An 18,258-nucleotide genomic window follows, 5' to 3' on the forward strand; every position below is an offset into this window, starting at 1 on the left:
TGAACAGAATCCATTTGACGACAACAAATTTCACAAGACACCCACCAGAATTTCCCCGCCACCCATTGATCACAATCACAATCACATGAAACGTTTTCAACAAATGAACATTAAACCACCTGCACCCAATTAATCTTAGAAACCATCGACTAATTGCATGCATGTCATGGTGCGGAAGGATTCACCGGAGATTGAAATCAATGTCCACACCACCCCCGCACCATCATCATCTCAACCACCCGATCAAAGCCCCCCCGAGGAATGGCTCCCCTGGCTAGTTCCTTCCATATTCGTCATCAACGTCGTATTGTTCATACTCTCCATGTATATCAACAACTGCCCCGCACATTCGCGCAGTTGCATTGGGGTCCAAAGCCTTCATCGGTTCGCATTTGAAAACATCCACGAAAACCCCCTTCTCGGCCCTTCAACATCCACGTATGCTCTCAATCGGTTATCTTAAATACTTGATTCTTGCATATAATTAGCGGCAAAACCAAGGGGTCAAGAGGGTCCGCTAAACCTTGATCAGAATTTGTTTGATTTATATATATAAAATATAAGTATTCTTTTTTAAAAAATAAAACCATGAGTCGGACCCTGTAACCGAGGAACAACAAATTTGTTTTGTTTGATTTTTATATATATTATCTAAGTTTTCTTAAAAAAAAAAAAAACACGAGTTAGACCCTATAGCCGGGGCTTAGAAGATTTTGTTTGTTTTTTTTACTATATAAAATCTAAAGTTTTTCTTAAAAAAATATGAGCTAGACCCATGTAACCAATAGAAGATAGTACCTCATGAATATGATGACTCCGATTAAAAGTTGCGGTTTCGTCACCGTATGAAATTATAAACTTTTAACGCAAGATTTTGTTTTAGGCTGCTAGAAATGGGAGCTTTGGACGCGAATAAGGTGATTCAAGGACAACGTTGGCGGATCTTCACCTGTATGTGGTTGCATGCTGGCTTGTTCCATATTTTCACGAATATGTTAAGTCTTCTTAGTGTTGGGATTCGCCTAGAGCAAGAGTTTGGATTCGGTAACAGAACATTTTTACATCGGAATCTTTATACAATCGCGGATTAATTAAGTTTTCATTTGAATTGTTTTGGTGCAGCAAGAATCGGATTTCTTTATATAGTGTCCGGAGTGGGTGGTAGTTTGTTGTCGTCATTGTTTGTCCGGAAAACGATATCTGTTGGTGCGTCTGGAGCCCTGTTCGGGTTGCTTGGCGCGATGCTTTCCGAATTACTTACCAATTGGGGTATTTACGCCAATAAGGTATGCATTGGTTTGATCAAGTAGAGCTGGAATGGAAAAAATAGATCGGTCAGCCTCAGGGCCGGCTCAACGAATGTGGAGGCCTAAATCGAAACAAGATTTTGGGGGCCTTTTCATGACAATTGTTGAAGAAAAAAAAATTGCTTATTAAAATTTTTGAACTCATAACCGGTACTTCAGTAACAACCAAGCCTACCGCAGCATCAATACATTTACTTTGAGTTTACTTTACTCATTATAATATATCTATAACATTTTTTGGACTTGGGAGGCCTTAATTAAGTGTGGGCCTAAAGTTTTAACTTGTTATCGCTGTCTCACGAGCCCCTGGTCTGGTTGAATAACCATTTTAGAGACCTAAAACAAAAGAAAATTCGTAGGTCTTTTTTATTAAAAAAAAAAGATGGTTCATACTTTCAGCATTCATTTTCATAAGACGACGTAAAAACATGGAAAAATAAAGACGACGTAAAAACATGGAAAAATAAAGTTGGAATTGTGAGATTCGATCACGCCGCGAGACCTAAAACAAAAGAAAATTCGTAGGTCCTTTTTATTAAAAAAAAAAAAAGATGGTTCCTACTTTCAGCATTCATTTTCATAAGACGACGTAAAAACATGGAAAAATAAAGACGACGTAAAAACATGGAAAAATAAAGTTGGAATTGTGAGATTCGATCACGCCGCGAGACCTAAAACAAAAGAAAATTCGTAGGTCTTTTTTATTAAAAAAAAAAGATGGTTCATACTTTCAGCATTCATTTTCATAAGACGACGTAAAAACATGGAAAAATAAAGACGACGTAAAAACATGGAAAAATAAAGTTGGAATTGTGAGATTTGATCACGCCGCCCCCCAAGAGACAGCAGAATGTTACCACTGTATTAACGTTGTGTTTTAGTTTGTACTCCAAAGAAAACCTAAAATACATTAAATATGCATTTACATAATTTTAAAAGGCCTAAAGCCTTAACTTGTTTATAATGGCTATTGAGCCGGCTTGACTAGGGGTTGGTTGATTTGAAATCTTTTTGTTAACATTTATACAAAGTACTTTTTCTAATTTTGGCTACAAAAATTATGTTTTTACAATATTATTGAATGATTATACGCATTCGATTTTAGACCTTTTTAACATGCATGACTTGAAATGTTTTCCTCTGGATTGAATGTCAATTAACTAGCACACGGACATGATTCATTTTAGGATTAATCGCATATGTGCAGGTTGTGGCATTGGTAATGCTCGTACTCATGATTTGCATGAACCTATTGGTCGGGATCTTGCCACACGTAGACAATTTTGCGCATATAGGAGGATTCATCACAGGGTTTTTCCTCGGGTTTATCCTTTTGGCTAGACCACAACTCGATTGGATTGTTCCTCCTGGTTACTATGGGCACCCTATGAAACCACAGTTCAAGATATACCAATATGTACTAATCGTCCTCTCGGTTATAGCTCTATTTGTGATGTAAGTCTTAACCGAATATTTCATTCTTTGCGTTATGCACACGAGATGCTGAGTTAGGTTTTGTGCATTTGCAGATTTACAGCAGGCTTCATGCTCCTTTTTCGGAAGATTGATGGAAACGATTATTGTTCGTGGTGTCATTATCTAAGTTGCGTGCCTACCCCTCTATGGAGCTGCGATCCGCAATGTAATGTAAGATTTTTCGACAATTTAGTCAGGGAAATTGCACGAAATAACGACCTATTTTGCCTTGACTCGCTTCATAATAGCATACTTTACATTCGTTGTATTACCATTTGTAGTTTGCTAAAAATATTGAAAAAAGCAAGTTGATATTCTAAATGAAAGTCTTAACTATGTTGCTATAAATGGTAATAAATGTAAAGTATGTTAGCGTTTAAAAATATGTGGTGCAACACTTGGCCGCTTGTTTATTGTTGTGGGTTTTTACAGTCGATAAAGACAGGTGATCAACTAAACTTGACATGCTTGAACAATGGAAAGTCGAAGTTGTATATGTTACCCAAGGGTGGTGATGTTGAGACGACACAAAAACTTTGTTCATTGCTTTGCATCTAAATACGTATCGATTGTAGTTTTAGAAGAAAAAATTTGTTTTAGTTTCTGTAGGTAAATTGTATGCATAATAGAATTACATGTAAAATGATTAATGCAACTAAGATTTTAATTATTTCATGAACTTGTTATGGCTGTTTGAGCTGCCTTCGGTTTAAGTTTGACTGAGGTTTGGGCTTTTAAAGTGGGGTGGGGTTTTTCGTATGTGTACATATTGTGTTGGCTTTTAGTTTGGGTTTCTTTAGACAAGTTTCATATTCTAGTGAGCCCCCCTCGGTCTGAACTCAATTCGAAATTTATACAAGTCAGCTTGGCGCAACTAAAAATATCATATGATCGAGCTAATTTTGGATGAGTTTCGAGCCACGAGTTATCTGCATAGTCCTATCACATATCAACTCAGTCGTAGTTAATCTGTTTAGAGATTACAATTGTAACAGATCAATCAACCATAGAACGAAAATGAATCTCATGATATCACCGCGGCAAATTTTTGTTGTTGAACCATGTATTGTTTTGAAGCATTCCTAGCCTAATCTCATCGGCAAATAAATAAGTCATTTTAAATGGTTTAGTTAAAATCGCCTACATTTTCTTTACTTTATTGGTATCGTTAACAATATTTCCTTTCTCTCTTAAAAAAGTATGTTTTAATGCTATATTTTGGATGATGTAATTTGAACTGTATTCTTATTCAAATCAATAGCAAATGTAGAATTATGTAATTTATTTTTTTAATGGCGAATTTCTTTTATCATCTGTGAGAGTTGAATCAAACGCCTGTCAACAGTTTTCTCTAGGTGGGCCTATACCCATCTTCATTGTTGGTTTAAAATTAAATCTACTCTACCTTCACATTGAAGCAAGACTGTGTTGTTGGGTTGTGTCCAATTGCACATGGGAATGTTGAATAATTAAGGCATTTCTCCCTCCCTTGGATGAGAGTCATGAGACAAGGCCATCATTCTTGGATTATAAAAATTCCACATTTATAGGAGGTTTGCCATCATCTAAGTCATGAAGTTTTTTTTAGTGTAAGCAATTTAATACAAAACACTCCGATGAAATTTTAACGTTGTCCCATGGAATTTTTACACAGATTCTTAAGAAACTTTGACAAGACCCTGAGAGAAAATGTGATAAATAATATCTCCTTATTTGAATTTAGATTTTTAACATCTTTTATTATTTTTATGTATCTACTTTCCATGTTTATCTTTTCGTGTAGTATAAACAAGGTTATAATTGTTTAATTTTAGGAGTTTTGTTTAAGTTTATTGAAAAAGAACATGGCTCTTGGAACTTTGATTCAATTTATCGTCCTTTGATTAATCATAAGTTTCTTGAGCCATTGATCACTTCCAAAACTGTGTCAAAATTATTTAAGATTTTAATTTCACATATATAAAAATATTATAAACTAATTAACAGATATTTAAAAAAAATTCATATAAACCCAATAATTGTTTAAAAAATTAAGCCCATTACTCCATTAATTCTTATAAACCCAACTACCCAATAACTATTTTAAGCTCATTACTCCAGCCCAACCATTTAACAATTATTAACATAATAAGTTAATAACCAATAAGCAATTCAATACCAAAGATTAACATGAATTAAAATTTGAAAATTTTGATTCCTTAAAAATCGACCTACCATATTGCAACCCAAAGCCCCAATATTTCACCGGAAATCAGAATCAATGCTACCACATGTCGGAGTGCCAGAGCTGCCTATCAAAATCAGTTCATGCGAAGAAATCTACTTTTAAATCATTTAAATGATTAAATTTAGGATAGAAATATATTAGGAATTTACTCTTTGAATGAATGAAAGCTTATGGTTCATGAATGCAGATAATATGGTACTTTAATGAAGTCTTTTTGTAGAACAAAGATGTCCTTTGGTGCCCTTCGACTTCTCAACAACTTGTGTATTTGGGTGTTAACCTTTTGATTTTAGTGATGCATCTAGTGGAGGTTCTTCAAAGTTCTTGATATTGATTTGTTATCTAACTATTCACAACTCGACAAGATAATATGTATTTTGGTGCGTGCTTACCGAAAATTATTGAGCCATGGCTTCAACATGGATCTTAATAGAGCTTTAGAAACATCCCTAGGTCTTGCAACGTAGGCGTGTTATCTGTATACATTAGATCAATTTTAAACATTCTATTTTGAACGGTTGGTTTGCTTCGTCGTGCTTTATATTGTTGCCTCTCATTGTTATATATGAAAATGTCACAAAGTTAAGCTTGGCATTAGACACCAAACATTTCAATTAATGTCGTAACCAAAAGCCATACAATTATTAAGAGGTCAGGCAGATTATAAAATGAAATGGGACATAAGCCGGTGTGATTTATAATTAGAACAAAGTTTTAAAAAGAGAGAGCACAAAGTTATAAACCAAAAGTCATAGTTGCATGGTAAGTGCCGGTGGAGAGTGGGGCAAGGCCACTTTCAAAATTAGCCCAATTATTCACAAATCACAACCAACCCCGCACCCACAAAACCCCTTTTGTAAACATTTTTTATTCATATCCCATTCATATGTCATTAACCGGCTTAGAATTACATGAGATGCAATATATATATCTATAATATATATAAACGAAAACCCAAAAATCCAATTTGTCGCTCCCCCCTTTTATGGTAGCTACCAGATTTCTTGATTTTTAAATGGAGGTCTCTCATTGATTTAACTCAAATTCATGGGTATGGGTCTTACCAAAACCAGATAGCTCTTAAACTGGTTATAACATCTCATTAAATTAAAAATTAATTTTACCAATTATTTAATATGAAAATCCTACAAAATAGGAATATACTAAAATTTAATATCCAATTTAAAAAGAAAAAGATGTTATTTATAATTAATAAAAAATTTTATAGTAAAAAACATAAGCGGGTCATGGGTCACCAAATCCAGATAGCTTTTAAACGGGTTATAACATATCATTTATTTATGAAACCATTTTATCATCAGACCCTAAGTATATTATTCACTTTCTTACAACAAAGAAAATTAAAATCCAAAAAATAATATTTATTTGTAAATGAAGGCTTCTCACGCATTTGACCCGAATTCACGGGTAAAGGTCTCACCAAACCCAGATAGCTCTTAAACGGGTTATAACATCTCATTATATTAAAAAATAATCTCATCAAATATTTGATATGAAAATCCTATAAAATAGGAATATACTAAAAATCAATATCCTATTTTATTTTAAAAAAAGATATTATTTATAATTAAGAAACAATTTTATAATAAAGAAAATAAACGGGTAGTGGGTATCACCAAACCCAGATAGCTTTTAAACCGGATTATAACATATCATTTATTTGTGAAACCATTTCATCATAATCTCAAGTATATTAATTATTAACTTTCTTACAATAAATAAAAATAAAATCCAAATATACATATATAAATATTAAAAACGAATAATGTAAAACAACCCCCGTAATACGAGGGATAAAATCTAGTTAATACCTAAATTTCTTCGATCTTTATGTGCATCTTATAGATTATTATATAAAAATAACATTTGGGGGAGAGAATATGTAAAAAATGAATATAGAATTGAATTTCGAAAATACATTAGTTGCTATTTAATGAAAACTAGTGATTTCCCCGTGCGTTGCACGGTAAAATCGGTCGTTAAAATCGGGGTGTTGCAGTGGCGAATCAACGTGAATTCAGTCAATAGTAGCTACGCTTATTATGGTGTTGGAACTAAAACAAAATGGAAACAAAAAAATAAAAACAAAGACTGAGGTAGGCCAATGGGGTGGCGTCGGTTGGTCCCGGAAGACAGCAGCGAGTCAACACGAAATTAAAACAAAAAATTAAAATTAAAATTGAGGTGAGCCAATGGAGTGACGTCGGTTGCCAATGAGATGACGTTGGTCGGTCCCAGACGCTGAGTCAGGGACTCCACGACACACGTATAACATATTATAATTTTATTTGTTAACATATTTAAAGTAATTTTATTCGGTCGGTAAATCTGGGCGTTGGTAAACCCCGATCGTTGCAACGGCGAGTCGGCTCGTAGGGCGTTCTGGCGGTGAGTCGGTAAAACCGAGGCGCTGGTGAAATCCGAGCATTCCGGCGGTGGGTCGACATGAATTTTGTCAATTTCATTTACATTTGTGATCATACCGAAACTATAAAAAAAGTTAGGTAAAACCCGGGTGTGGGTAAACCCGAGCGTTGTCAGTACTGGACGTTGCGCGGTGAGTTGGTAAAACCCGAGCATTGTCAAACTTGAACGTTAGGGCGGTGAGTCGACACAAATTCAGTCAAACAAAAAACAAAGCGCTCGTTATGAGTCTAGAAAAAAAAACAAAAATAAAAAAAATTAACCAATAAAACAAAAAAAAAATGGACTGTTGATATGAATCTAGTCTTAGAACCAAATCACCAATACGCTTGGGACCACCAATATATTGAATATGAATCTAGCTTCAAAACCACAAATTTGAAACTGAAAAAAATAAAACAAAGCAGAACCATAGGCTAGAATCGAACCTGCGCATAACCATTTGACAAGTGCAAGAGAATTGCCACCCGGCCAAAGTTTTAATATAGCTTTCGTTTGAAAATATCTAAAATAAATATCTTAAGTCTAGTAACATTCTGCGGCGCCAACTTTCAGTTTTACTATATATAGATAATGGACTTCTCTTTATATTTGAAAGAAAACAACAATTACATAATTAGATTTTAAAATTCTTAAATATATACCTAAAACCGCTTTTTGAACTCACTACGGTCATTACGAATTTATGGCTATGCCTTTCGGCATGACCAATGCACCTGCAATATTCATGGACCTCATGAATTGCGTATGCAAGCCTTATCTTGATAAATTTGTCATCGTGTTCATCGATGGCAGTCTCATCTACTCGAGATCCAAAGTTGAGAATGAGAAGTATTTGCATGCTATCCTTGATCAGTTGAGAAAAGAAGAGCTCTACGCCAAGTTTTCAAAATGCGAATTTTGGTTAAACAAAGTACAATTCTTTTGTCACATCGTTAATGAAAAAGGCATTCATGTCGACCTTGTTAAGATCGAAGCTGTTAAAAACTAAAAACCCCCGACGTCACCCATAGAAGTTCGATCCTTCCTTGGTCTTGCTGGTTATTAATGTCATTTCATCCTAAACTTTTCCAATATCGCTTTGCCTCTTACCCCGCTCTAACTGTAACACCCCGACCAAAGGCGGATTATACATCGGGGCGCCACATATTGTTTCATTACTCGTGACACTATTGGTGTCAATATTTATTAATACACATTTTATCGCGCACGCGCAGCGGGGAAAATAAAGAACATAAATCAAACATAAATCAATATATTATAAATTATAACATTCAAACAACATGAACTTGTCTTGATACATTTTAATTCTAGGTCCAAAAGTAAAAACGTCCTACGTGTCCACAAGCTCCAAAACAGCTACTGCAAACCTGAACATGTGTTAAAATAAACGTCAAACACTTGCGTGTTGGTGAGAAATCAAGTTTAATAGATAATCATAGATAATCACAGTAAATCTGCGCGCAACACGTGTATGTCTAGAGTTTAACAAGGGTGTAATCAGATTGTGATCAAGCCTAAGATAGTTCATAGATCATAGTTCAATCCATGCTCCCAATTGAGCATAAAAACGAGAAAACATCTGTGCAAGTGTAAACAAAGAAAACCGTAAACGATAGGTCTCCCGTGTTCAACTAATGGTACCAACGGAACTGCGGAGTAGGCCGAACAAAGCGGTTAATGATACACACATACAAATAAACAGCCAAGTAAACGTCCTCAACACATGGGATACTGCGCGACTAAAGTTCATAAACAAGTTTAAGACTCAAGTTTTGTATGAACACATGAACATCCCCAAAGCATTTAAAATAAAAAGGGATTAGATACGAGATAACTCACATGATAAACGATGCGGTGGTAGATAAAGCAAGAACCAACTTTAAACAAGCACAAGTTAACCTATAAATAAGATTATTGTTTAATGATTTGTTTTAAGTCTTGATTATAAGTTAGCATAATTAATAAGTAAATTATAATATATATTACCGGAAAAGCAGGAAGAACAAGGAGGAAGACGGAGGCAGAGAGGAAGACGGCAGAGAGAGCAAGGAGCAAGAGAACAGGAGAGATTAAGTGTTTTGTGTGTGATGTGTTAGGAAAAATAATACTATTATTTATAGAGAAACCCTAGGAGACATAATCCCTAGAAAAGGGGAAAAGATCTCAAAAAGCAAAAGATATCAAAAAGCATAAGAATCCAAAAGCAAAAGATATCAAAAGATATGGCAGCTGCAGGGGGCAAGATAAAAGCTGACAGGGAACAGTAACAGGCATGGGCGGTTCAGATAAAGGTACTGGATAAAGCTTGGCAAAAGCAGATCTCAAAAGATAATGTCAGTCGCTTTTTCTACCAACCAATGGGGGTTGGTACGCATGCTGCGCCGAAAGTAACTATTCAGACATAAAGCAGATTAGGTCAACAGCTCAAAAGATAATACAACACAAAAGCAAACGGCTAGATTTAAACAGAAGATACAAGGGTTAAGCGCGGGAAGGCTGAGTGCGCGAGCGCGAAGGCTGGCACAACATTCCTTAGCGCACTGCGGGAAGAATCACAAATCCTTAGCGTGCTGCGTGAAGAACAAGAATTCTAAGCGCATCGCGGGAAGAACATACATTCTTAGCGCATTGCGGGAAGAACATGCATTCTTAGCGCGCTGCGAGAAGAGTTCTCTTCACGCATCGCAGGAACAAGATGTCTTCACGCAGGCTTCCATGTAAGGAGTCTGGCGCGTGGAGCTGCAGACATCCTTAGGCGGGAAGAACCAAAGGACAAGCAAAGAGGAGGGAAACAAGGCGTAAGGGTGGGACGGCGACAAGAGGGAAAAGAAGGCGGAAAGAGAGAAGGAAGAGGGACGGGACGGCGGAAAGAAAGAGAGAGAAAGAGGCGGGAAGGAAAATATATATTATTATTAAAAGTAAAATATAAGTATAAATATTAAATAATAAAAGAGAGATCGGGTCAGAGAAACGGGTACCTGGGTCGGGTCGGATCGGGGCAGATGTCACAGTCTCCCCTACTTTAAGAAATTTCGTCCCGAAATTTATCTCGAAGTAGGTTGCGCAGAGAACAGGTGCGGGTACTTGATCTTCATTTGATCTTCCCTTTCCCATGTAAACTCGGCTCCGCGCTTGGACTCCCAGCGAACTTTCACGATAGGGATACGACTGCGCTTGGTTTGCTTAACCTCGCGATCCATAATCTCAACAGGCTTCTCAATGAAATGCATGGATTCATCAACTTGAACTTCATCAAGTGGAATGTGAAGGTTCTCGTCAGCTAAACACTTCTTGAGATTGGAAACATGGAGCGTTGGATGCACATTACTGAGCGCGAGCGGCAGGTCAAGTCTGTAGGCAACTTTTCCCACACGCGCGAGAATCTTGAATGGACCAACATAACGAGGAGCAAGCTTACCCTTCTTCCCAAAGCGGACAACACCTTTCCAAGGCGACACTTTGAGGAGAACAAGATCACCAACTTGAAATTCGAGAGGCTTTCGCCTACGATCTGCGTAATTCTTCTGTCGGCTTCTGGCAGTCAGCAAATGATCACGGATCTTGGCGATTTTATCGGTTGTCTCTTGAACAAGTTCGGGTCCTGTGATTTGAGTTTCACCCACTTCGCTCCAACAAATCGGGGAGCGGCATTTACGACCGTAAAGTGCTTCAAATGGGGCCATACCGATACTGGAATGATAGCTGTTGTTATAAGAAAACTCGATCAAAGGCAGGTGTGAATCCCAATTACCTCCAAAATCAAGAACACAAGATCGGAGCATATCCTCAAGAGTTTGAATAGTTCGCTCAGACTGACCGTCAGTCTGAGGATGATATGCCGTACTCATGTCCAAGCGAGTTCCTAGCGCAGATTGGAGAGATTTCCAAAAGCGAGATATAAAACGGCCATCGCGATCGGATATGATGCTCAAAGGAGTACCATGGCGGCAGACGATTTCCTTGACATAAAGCTGCGCGAGATGCTCAACACGGTAGTTTTCACGAATGGGCAGAAAGTGAACAGATTTAGTCAATCGATCCACTATTACCCAAATGCTATCATGTTTGCTTGCTGTCAAAGGTAACTTGGTAATAAAGTCCATCGCTATACCTTCCCATTTCCACGTAGGAATTTCTGGTTGTTCGAGCAAACCAGATGGGCGTTGGTGTTCAGCTTTAACTTTAGAACAAGTCAGGCACTTAGCTACGAACACAGCAATATCCTTTTTCATACCGGGCCACCAATAAGTTATGCGCAAATCCTTGTACATCTTATCAGCGCCGGGATGAATAGAATACCGAGATTTGTGCGCTTCACTCAGGATATCAGCGCGAAGATCCTCATCACAAGGGATCCAGATGCGATTGAGATAGCAGAGAATTCCACTCAGATTAGGCACAAAATGTGCTTCCGCGCCACACGCTAACTCGGCGCGAAGGTTACCATTACTGATGGATGCGCGCTGCGCGTCACGAATACGCGATTCAAGGTTGCTTTGAATCGGCGCGAAGTGAAGCTGGGTGCGCGGCAAGATACAGTTAAGTTGGCAGGGTTTTCGGCTGAGCGCGTCGGCTACCACATTAGCCTTACCAGGATGATACCGGATCTCACAATCGTAATCGCTGATGAGTTCGTTCCATCGGCGTTGCCTCATGTTAAGTTCCTTTTGATCAAAGATATGCTGAAGGCTTTTATGGTCAGTGTAGAGGATACACTTAGTACCATAAAGGTAGTGTCTCCAGATCTTCAAGGCAAAAACAACTGCACCAAGCTCGAGGTCGTGAGTTGTATAATTCTTTTCATGAACCTTAAGTTGCCTTGATGCGTAAGCGATAACCTTGCCTCGTTGCATAAGAACACAACCGAGACCTTGGTTGGATGCATCGCAATACACGACAAAATCATCATTACCCTCAGGTAGCGCAAGAACAGGAGCTTCACACAACAAACGCTTGAGCGTTAGAAAGGCTTCTTCTTGCTTCGAGCCCCAAATATATGGTTTACCTTTGTGCGTAAGAGCTGTTAAAGGCAAAGCGATCTTTGAGAAGTTCGAAATGAAACGCCGGTAATAACCAGCTAAGCCCAGAAAGGAACGGATCTCAGAAGGAGAGGATGGCGTAATCCAGTTCTTGATTGCTTCAATCTTGGATGGGTCGACATGAATACCCATCTTGTTTACAACATGACCAAGAAACTGTACTTCATCAGACCAAAATTCACACTTGGAAAGCTTAGCATAGAGTTGCTCGGTTTGAAGCTTCTGCAATACCAATCGGAGATGTTGCTCATGCTCGGCCTTGGTCTTAGAATACACCAGAACATCATCGATAAACACGATCACGAATTTATCCAAGAAAGGCCTACACACCCGATTCATAAGATCCATGAAAACGGCGGGTGCGTTGGTTAGACCGAAGGACATGACCAAGAATTCAAAATGGCCATAACGAGTTCGAAAAGCAGTCTTCGGAACATCTTCATCGCGGATACGCAACTGATGATAACCAGAACGGAGATCGATCTTCGAGAAACAGGAGGCACCTTGGAGTTGATCAAAGAGGTCGTCAATACGCGGTAAGGGATACCGGTTTTTAATGGTGAGTTTGTTCAACTCGCGGTAATCAATACACATGCGAAACGATCCATCTTTCTTTTTAACGAACAACACCGGAGCACCCCAGGGCGAAGAGCTAGGGCGAATGAATCCTTTAGCAGTCAACTCTTGGAGTTGGCTGGCCAATTCTTGCATCTCAGCGGGTGCAAGACGGTAAGGAGATTTAGCAACGGGGGAAGCACCAGGGACAAGATCAACACGAAACTCGACTTCACGAGCGGGAGGGATACCAGGAAGATCATCAGGAAAAACTTCAGGAAAATCACGCACAACAGGGATATCGCGAAGCTTCTTTCCTTCATCGGGTTTAACCACATGGGCTAGAAATGCAACACACTTCTTCCGCATGAGTCTTTGGGCTTCGGCGCAAGACATAAGCTTAAGACCACTGGAGGGTTTTTCGCCGTAGATGTGAAGATCACCATTTTCTCGAGGAATGCGAATCAACTTCTTGGCGCAAATAACTTCGGCGCGATTCTTCGAGAGCCAGTCCATACCAATGATAACATCAAAGCTTCCAAGAGGCATAGGGATGAGGTCGATCAGAAAATCGTTTTCGTTAAGGTTAAGCGTGCAATCTTTAATTACCGAGTTTATTAAAACAGTTTCGCCATTAGCCAATTCAACTGAAAAATCTTCTTTTAAGTTATCGCGCGGTCGCGCAAGCTTCCGCTCAAAGGCGCGAGAGATAAAACTTCTATCGGCGCCAGTATCAAAAAGCATAGATGCATAAAATCCGTTAAGCAAAAATGTACCATTAACTACGTCATTATTCGCTTGCGCTTGGTGCGCGGTTATGTTAAAAGCTCGGCCACGCGTCACTTGGTTCGAAATTTGGTTCACCGGATTCGCTTGAGTAATCTGAACTTGTAGCCTTGGGCACGCGTTCCGGAAATGACTTGGATCACCGCAGTTAAAGCACGATCTGGGTCGTGGGTTTTGGTAAGTTGGCTGTGGGTTCTGCGGGTAGGCTGGTGGTGTTGGCGCAATCGGATTGGAGGGAGGGGTTCTACAGTACTCAACGGAGTGACCTACGCGGCCACATCGGTTACATTGTCGACACGGGACTTGAGGGGGGTGATGAAGTCTACAGGTTGGGCAAAAGGGTTGGTTTCCTGTGTAAGGCTTCTTAGTTGGCGGGGCAGGAAGTGCTGGATTGGTTAAGGCATAGTTGTGGACTACAGGAGGTGCTGGGTAGGTTGACAGTGGGTTAGGCGCGTAAACTGGAGGTTGGTAAGCGGGTTGCTGGACAATGGGCGGGTTGGTAAGCGCATAGGCTTGTCTGCGCCTACGTTTCTGGTTATGGTTTGAGGGTTCTGGTTTGGTTTCTGTTGGTTCAGGGACAGTCTTGGTGGGTTTGGTCTTCTCAGTTCCCCGCAGGAACAGGGTTCCTGCTCTGACATGGTTGTCGCTGAGCACAGCGGCCAATTCGATGGCGTCAGAGAGGGTTACTGGGTTTCTGGCCCATACAGAATCTTGAATTTCCATGGGGAGACCCCCAAGGAATTTCTCGATGGCTCGGCGGGAAGGGGTAACAAGGTGAGGGACCAGTAAGCTTAGCTCGTGGAAGCGCGTCGCGTACTCGCGCGCTTCACCGCTGTATTGCTTCAAGTTCCAGAATTCTTCCTCCAGGCGCTTAACTTCGTTGGGAGGGCAGAATTCTCGCGTAAGAGTTTCCTTGAATTCCTCCCATGTCATGCTAGAAGCAGCCTCTGCGCCACGCGCATGAGCTACTCCATTCCACCATGTAAGCGCTCTGGATTCCAGGACACTGGAAGCATATAGGGTTCGTCTTTCTGAGGGGCATTGGGTATGGAGGAAAGTGTTTTCAATCTTCTCAAGCCATTGGAGCATCACGGTGGCTCCTTCAAGACCTGTGAACTTCGGAGGGTTACCCGCATTAAAGGACTTAATGTTATAACTGGAGGTATTAGCATTGTTTTGGCTCAAAGCTTGGGCTATTGCGGCGGCCATTTCCTGGGAACGTTGCTGTCTACGCATGCGCGAGGCTTCTCTTCTCTGAAATCGGCGAGATAGCGGAGGCATTCTATAAAAATTTTAATTTTAGTTAATATCTTGGTTTTAGCGCAAAGTTTTAATCTTATAAAGCTTGGTTTCGCAGAGTTAGATACTATCAAAAGTTAAAGTAAAATAAATGATCCTAAATGCAGACTTTAATAAAGGTAACAAATTCGAATCAAGAATCGGCAATTCATGTATCACCATGACTTTCCGAATTCCCAATTTAAAATGACTAGTAAACGAGTATTGGAGATTGACGATTCATGTATCACCATGACTTTTCAATCTTCAATATAAAACATACAAGAAAATGAGTATTGGAGGTTGACAATTCATGTATCACCATGACTTTTCAAGTCTCCAACCTCAGAACATAATCGTAAATGGAAATTGAAAATCAACTATTCATGTATCACCATGACTTTTCGGATTTTCAAACCCAACAAACGAATATGTAAGAAAAATCAATAAAATCGAAATTCAACAAAAATCGAAACATCGCGAAATAAAACATAAAATCATATACTGCGCAAGTGCGAGCATATTCATAAATAACGAGTAATTAACAATAAGCGCGCAAACATGAGATTTCTCTCATGCGCGAGAAGGGACTCTTAGGTATTCTAGGCCGTTACGTCTAACCACCTATCCTAAGTCAACGAGCTCTGATACCAATCTGTAACACCCCGACCAAAGGCGGATTATACATCGGGGCGCCACATATTGTTTCATTACTCGTGACACTATTGGTGTCAATATTTATTAATACACATTTTATCGCGCACGCGCAGCGGGGAAAATAAAGAACATAAATCAAACATAAATCAATATATTATAAATTATAACATTCAAACAACATGAACTTGTCTTGATACATTTTAATTCTAGGTCCAAAAGTAAAAACGTCCTACGTGTCCACAAGCTCCAAAACAGCTACTGCAAACCTGAACATGTGTTAAAATAAACGTCAAACACTTGCGTGTTGGTGAGAAATCAAGTTTAATAGATAATCATAGATAATCACAGTAAATCTGCGCGCAACACGTGTATGTCTAGAGTTTAACAAGGGTGTAATCAGATTGTGATCAAGCCTAAGATAGTTCATAGATCATAGTTCAATCCATGCTCCCAATTGAGCATAAAAACGAGAAAACATCTGTGCAAGTGTAAACAAAGAAAACCGTAAACGATAGGTCTCCCGTGTTCAACTAATGGTACCAACGGAACTGCGGAGTAGGCCGAACAAAGCGGTTAATGATACACACATACAAATAAACAGCCAAGTAAACGTCCTCAACACATGGGATACTGCGCGACTAAAGTTCATAAACAAGTTTAAGACTCAAGTTTTGTATGAACACATGAACATCCCCAAAGCATTTAAAATAAAAAGGGATTAGATACGAGATAACTCACATGATAAACGATGCGGTGGTAGATAAAGCAAGAACCAACTTTAAACAAGCACAAGTTAACCTATAAATAAGATTATTGTTTAATGATTTGTTTTAAGTCTTGATTATAAGTTAGCATAATTAATAAGTAAATTATAATATATATTACCGGAAAAGCAGGAAGAACAAGGAGGAAGACGGAGGCAGAGAGGAAGACGGCAGAGAGAGCAAGGAGCAAGAGAACAGGAGAGATTAAGTGTTTTGTGTGTGATGTGTTAGGAAAAATAATACTATTATTTATAGAGAAACCCTAGGAGACATAATCCCTAGAAAAGGGGAAAAGATCTCAAAAAGCAAAAGATATCAAAAAGCATAAGAATCCAAAAGCAAAAGATATCAAAAGATATGGCAGCTGCAGGGGGCAAGATAAAAGCTGACAGGGAACAGTAACAGGCATGGGCGGTTCAGATAAAGGTACTGGATAAAGCTTGGCAAAAGCAGATCTCAAAAGATAATGTCAGTCGCTTTTTCTACCAACCAATGGGGGTTGGTACGCATGCTGCGCCGAAAGTAACTATTCAGACATAAAGCAGATTAGGTCAACAGCTCAAAAGATAAGACAACACAAAAGCAAACGGCTAGATTTAAACAGAAGATACAAGGGTTAAGCGCGGGAAGGCTGAGTGCGCGAGCGCGAAGGCTGGCACAACATTCCTTAGCGCACTGCGGGAAGAATCACAAATCCTTAGCGTGCTGCGTGAAGAACAAGAATTCTAAGCGCATCGCGGGAAGAACATACATTCTTAGCGCATTGCGGGAAGAACATGCATTCTTAGCGCGCTGCGAGAAGAGTTCTCTTCACGCATCGCAGGAACAAGATGTCTTCACGCAGGCTTCCATGTAAGGAGTCTGGCGCGTGGAGCTGCAGACATCCTTAGGCGGGAAGAACCAAAGGACAAGCAAAGAGGAGGGAAACAAGGCGTAAGGGTGGGACGGCGACAAGAGGGAAAAGAAGGCGGAAAGAGAGAAGGAAGAGGGACGGGACGGCGGAAAGAAAGAGAGAGAAAGAGGCGGGAAGGAAAATATATATTATTATTAAAAGTAAAATATAAGTATAAATATTAAATAATAAAAGAGAGATCGGGTCAGAGAAACGGGTACCTGGGTCGGGTCGGATCGGGGCAGATGTCACACTAACTAATAAGGATAATCCTTATGATTGGAGAGCTAAGCAAGAAGAAGCTTTTCAAACCTTGAAGCGTATGTTTTGCGACACTCCTATCCTAGACCTGCCCGAAGGGAACGGGGATTTTGTTGTCTATTGTGATGCTTTCAACCAAGGTCTCGGTTGCGTTCTCATGCAACGAGGCAAGGTTATCGCCTATGCATCACAACAACTTAAGGTTCATGAAAAGAATTATATGACACACAACCTCGAGCTGGGTGCTATTGTATTTGCGCTGAAAATTTGGAGACACTATTTGTATGGCACAAGATCCGTGGTATTCACCGATTACAAGAGTCTCCAACATATCTTCAACCAAAAAGATCTAAATATGAGGCAACGACGATGGGCCGAACTCCTTAGTGATTATGACTGCGAAATACGTTACCATTCCGGTAAAGCAAACGCAATAGCTAATGCCCTTAGTTGTAAATCCCATGTTAAATGCATGCTCCTCCAAAGCGTTGTAATTCAAACCAATCTCCAGCTTCGTATCTTTAAGGCCCAACACATCTCCGTCACCGAAGGCAATATGTAAGTTATG

At 39.4% G+C, this 18,258-nt stretch overlaps 1 protein-coding gene across 1 annotated transcript; it reads left to right on the forward strand.

The window, feature by feature from the left end:
- The first annotated feature begins 307 nt into the window (after nt 1-307).
- On the forward strand, nt 308-3,503 carry LOC143581208 (RHOMBOID-like protein 1). Its single transcript, XM_077064033.1, has 6 exons — nt 308-438; nt 884-1,044; nt 1,123-1,286; nt 2,515-2,762; nt 2,837-2,954; nt 3,216-3,503. The coding sequence occupies exons 1-6, from the start codon at nt 323-325 to the stop codon at nt 3,339-3,341; spliced, it is 933 nt and encodes a 310-aa protein (XP_076920148.1). The 5' UTR covers nt 308-322; the 3' UTR covers nt 3,342-3,503.
- Nucleotides 3,504-18,258: the final 14,755 nt, after the last annotated feature.

This window comes from Bidens hawaiensis, unplaced genomic scaffold (assembly GCF_021521415.1).
Source record: "Bidens hawaiensis isolate Kalapana, Puna unplaced genomic scaffold, B.hawaiensis_p1.1 tig00030831_1, whole genome shotgun sequence".
Lineage (NCBI taxonomy): Eukaryota > Viridiplantae > Streptophyta > Magnoliopsida > Asterales > Asteraceae > Bidens > Bidens hawaiensis.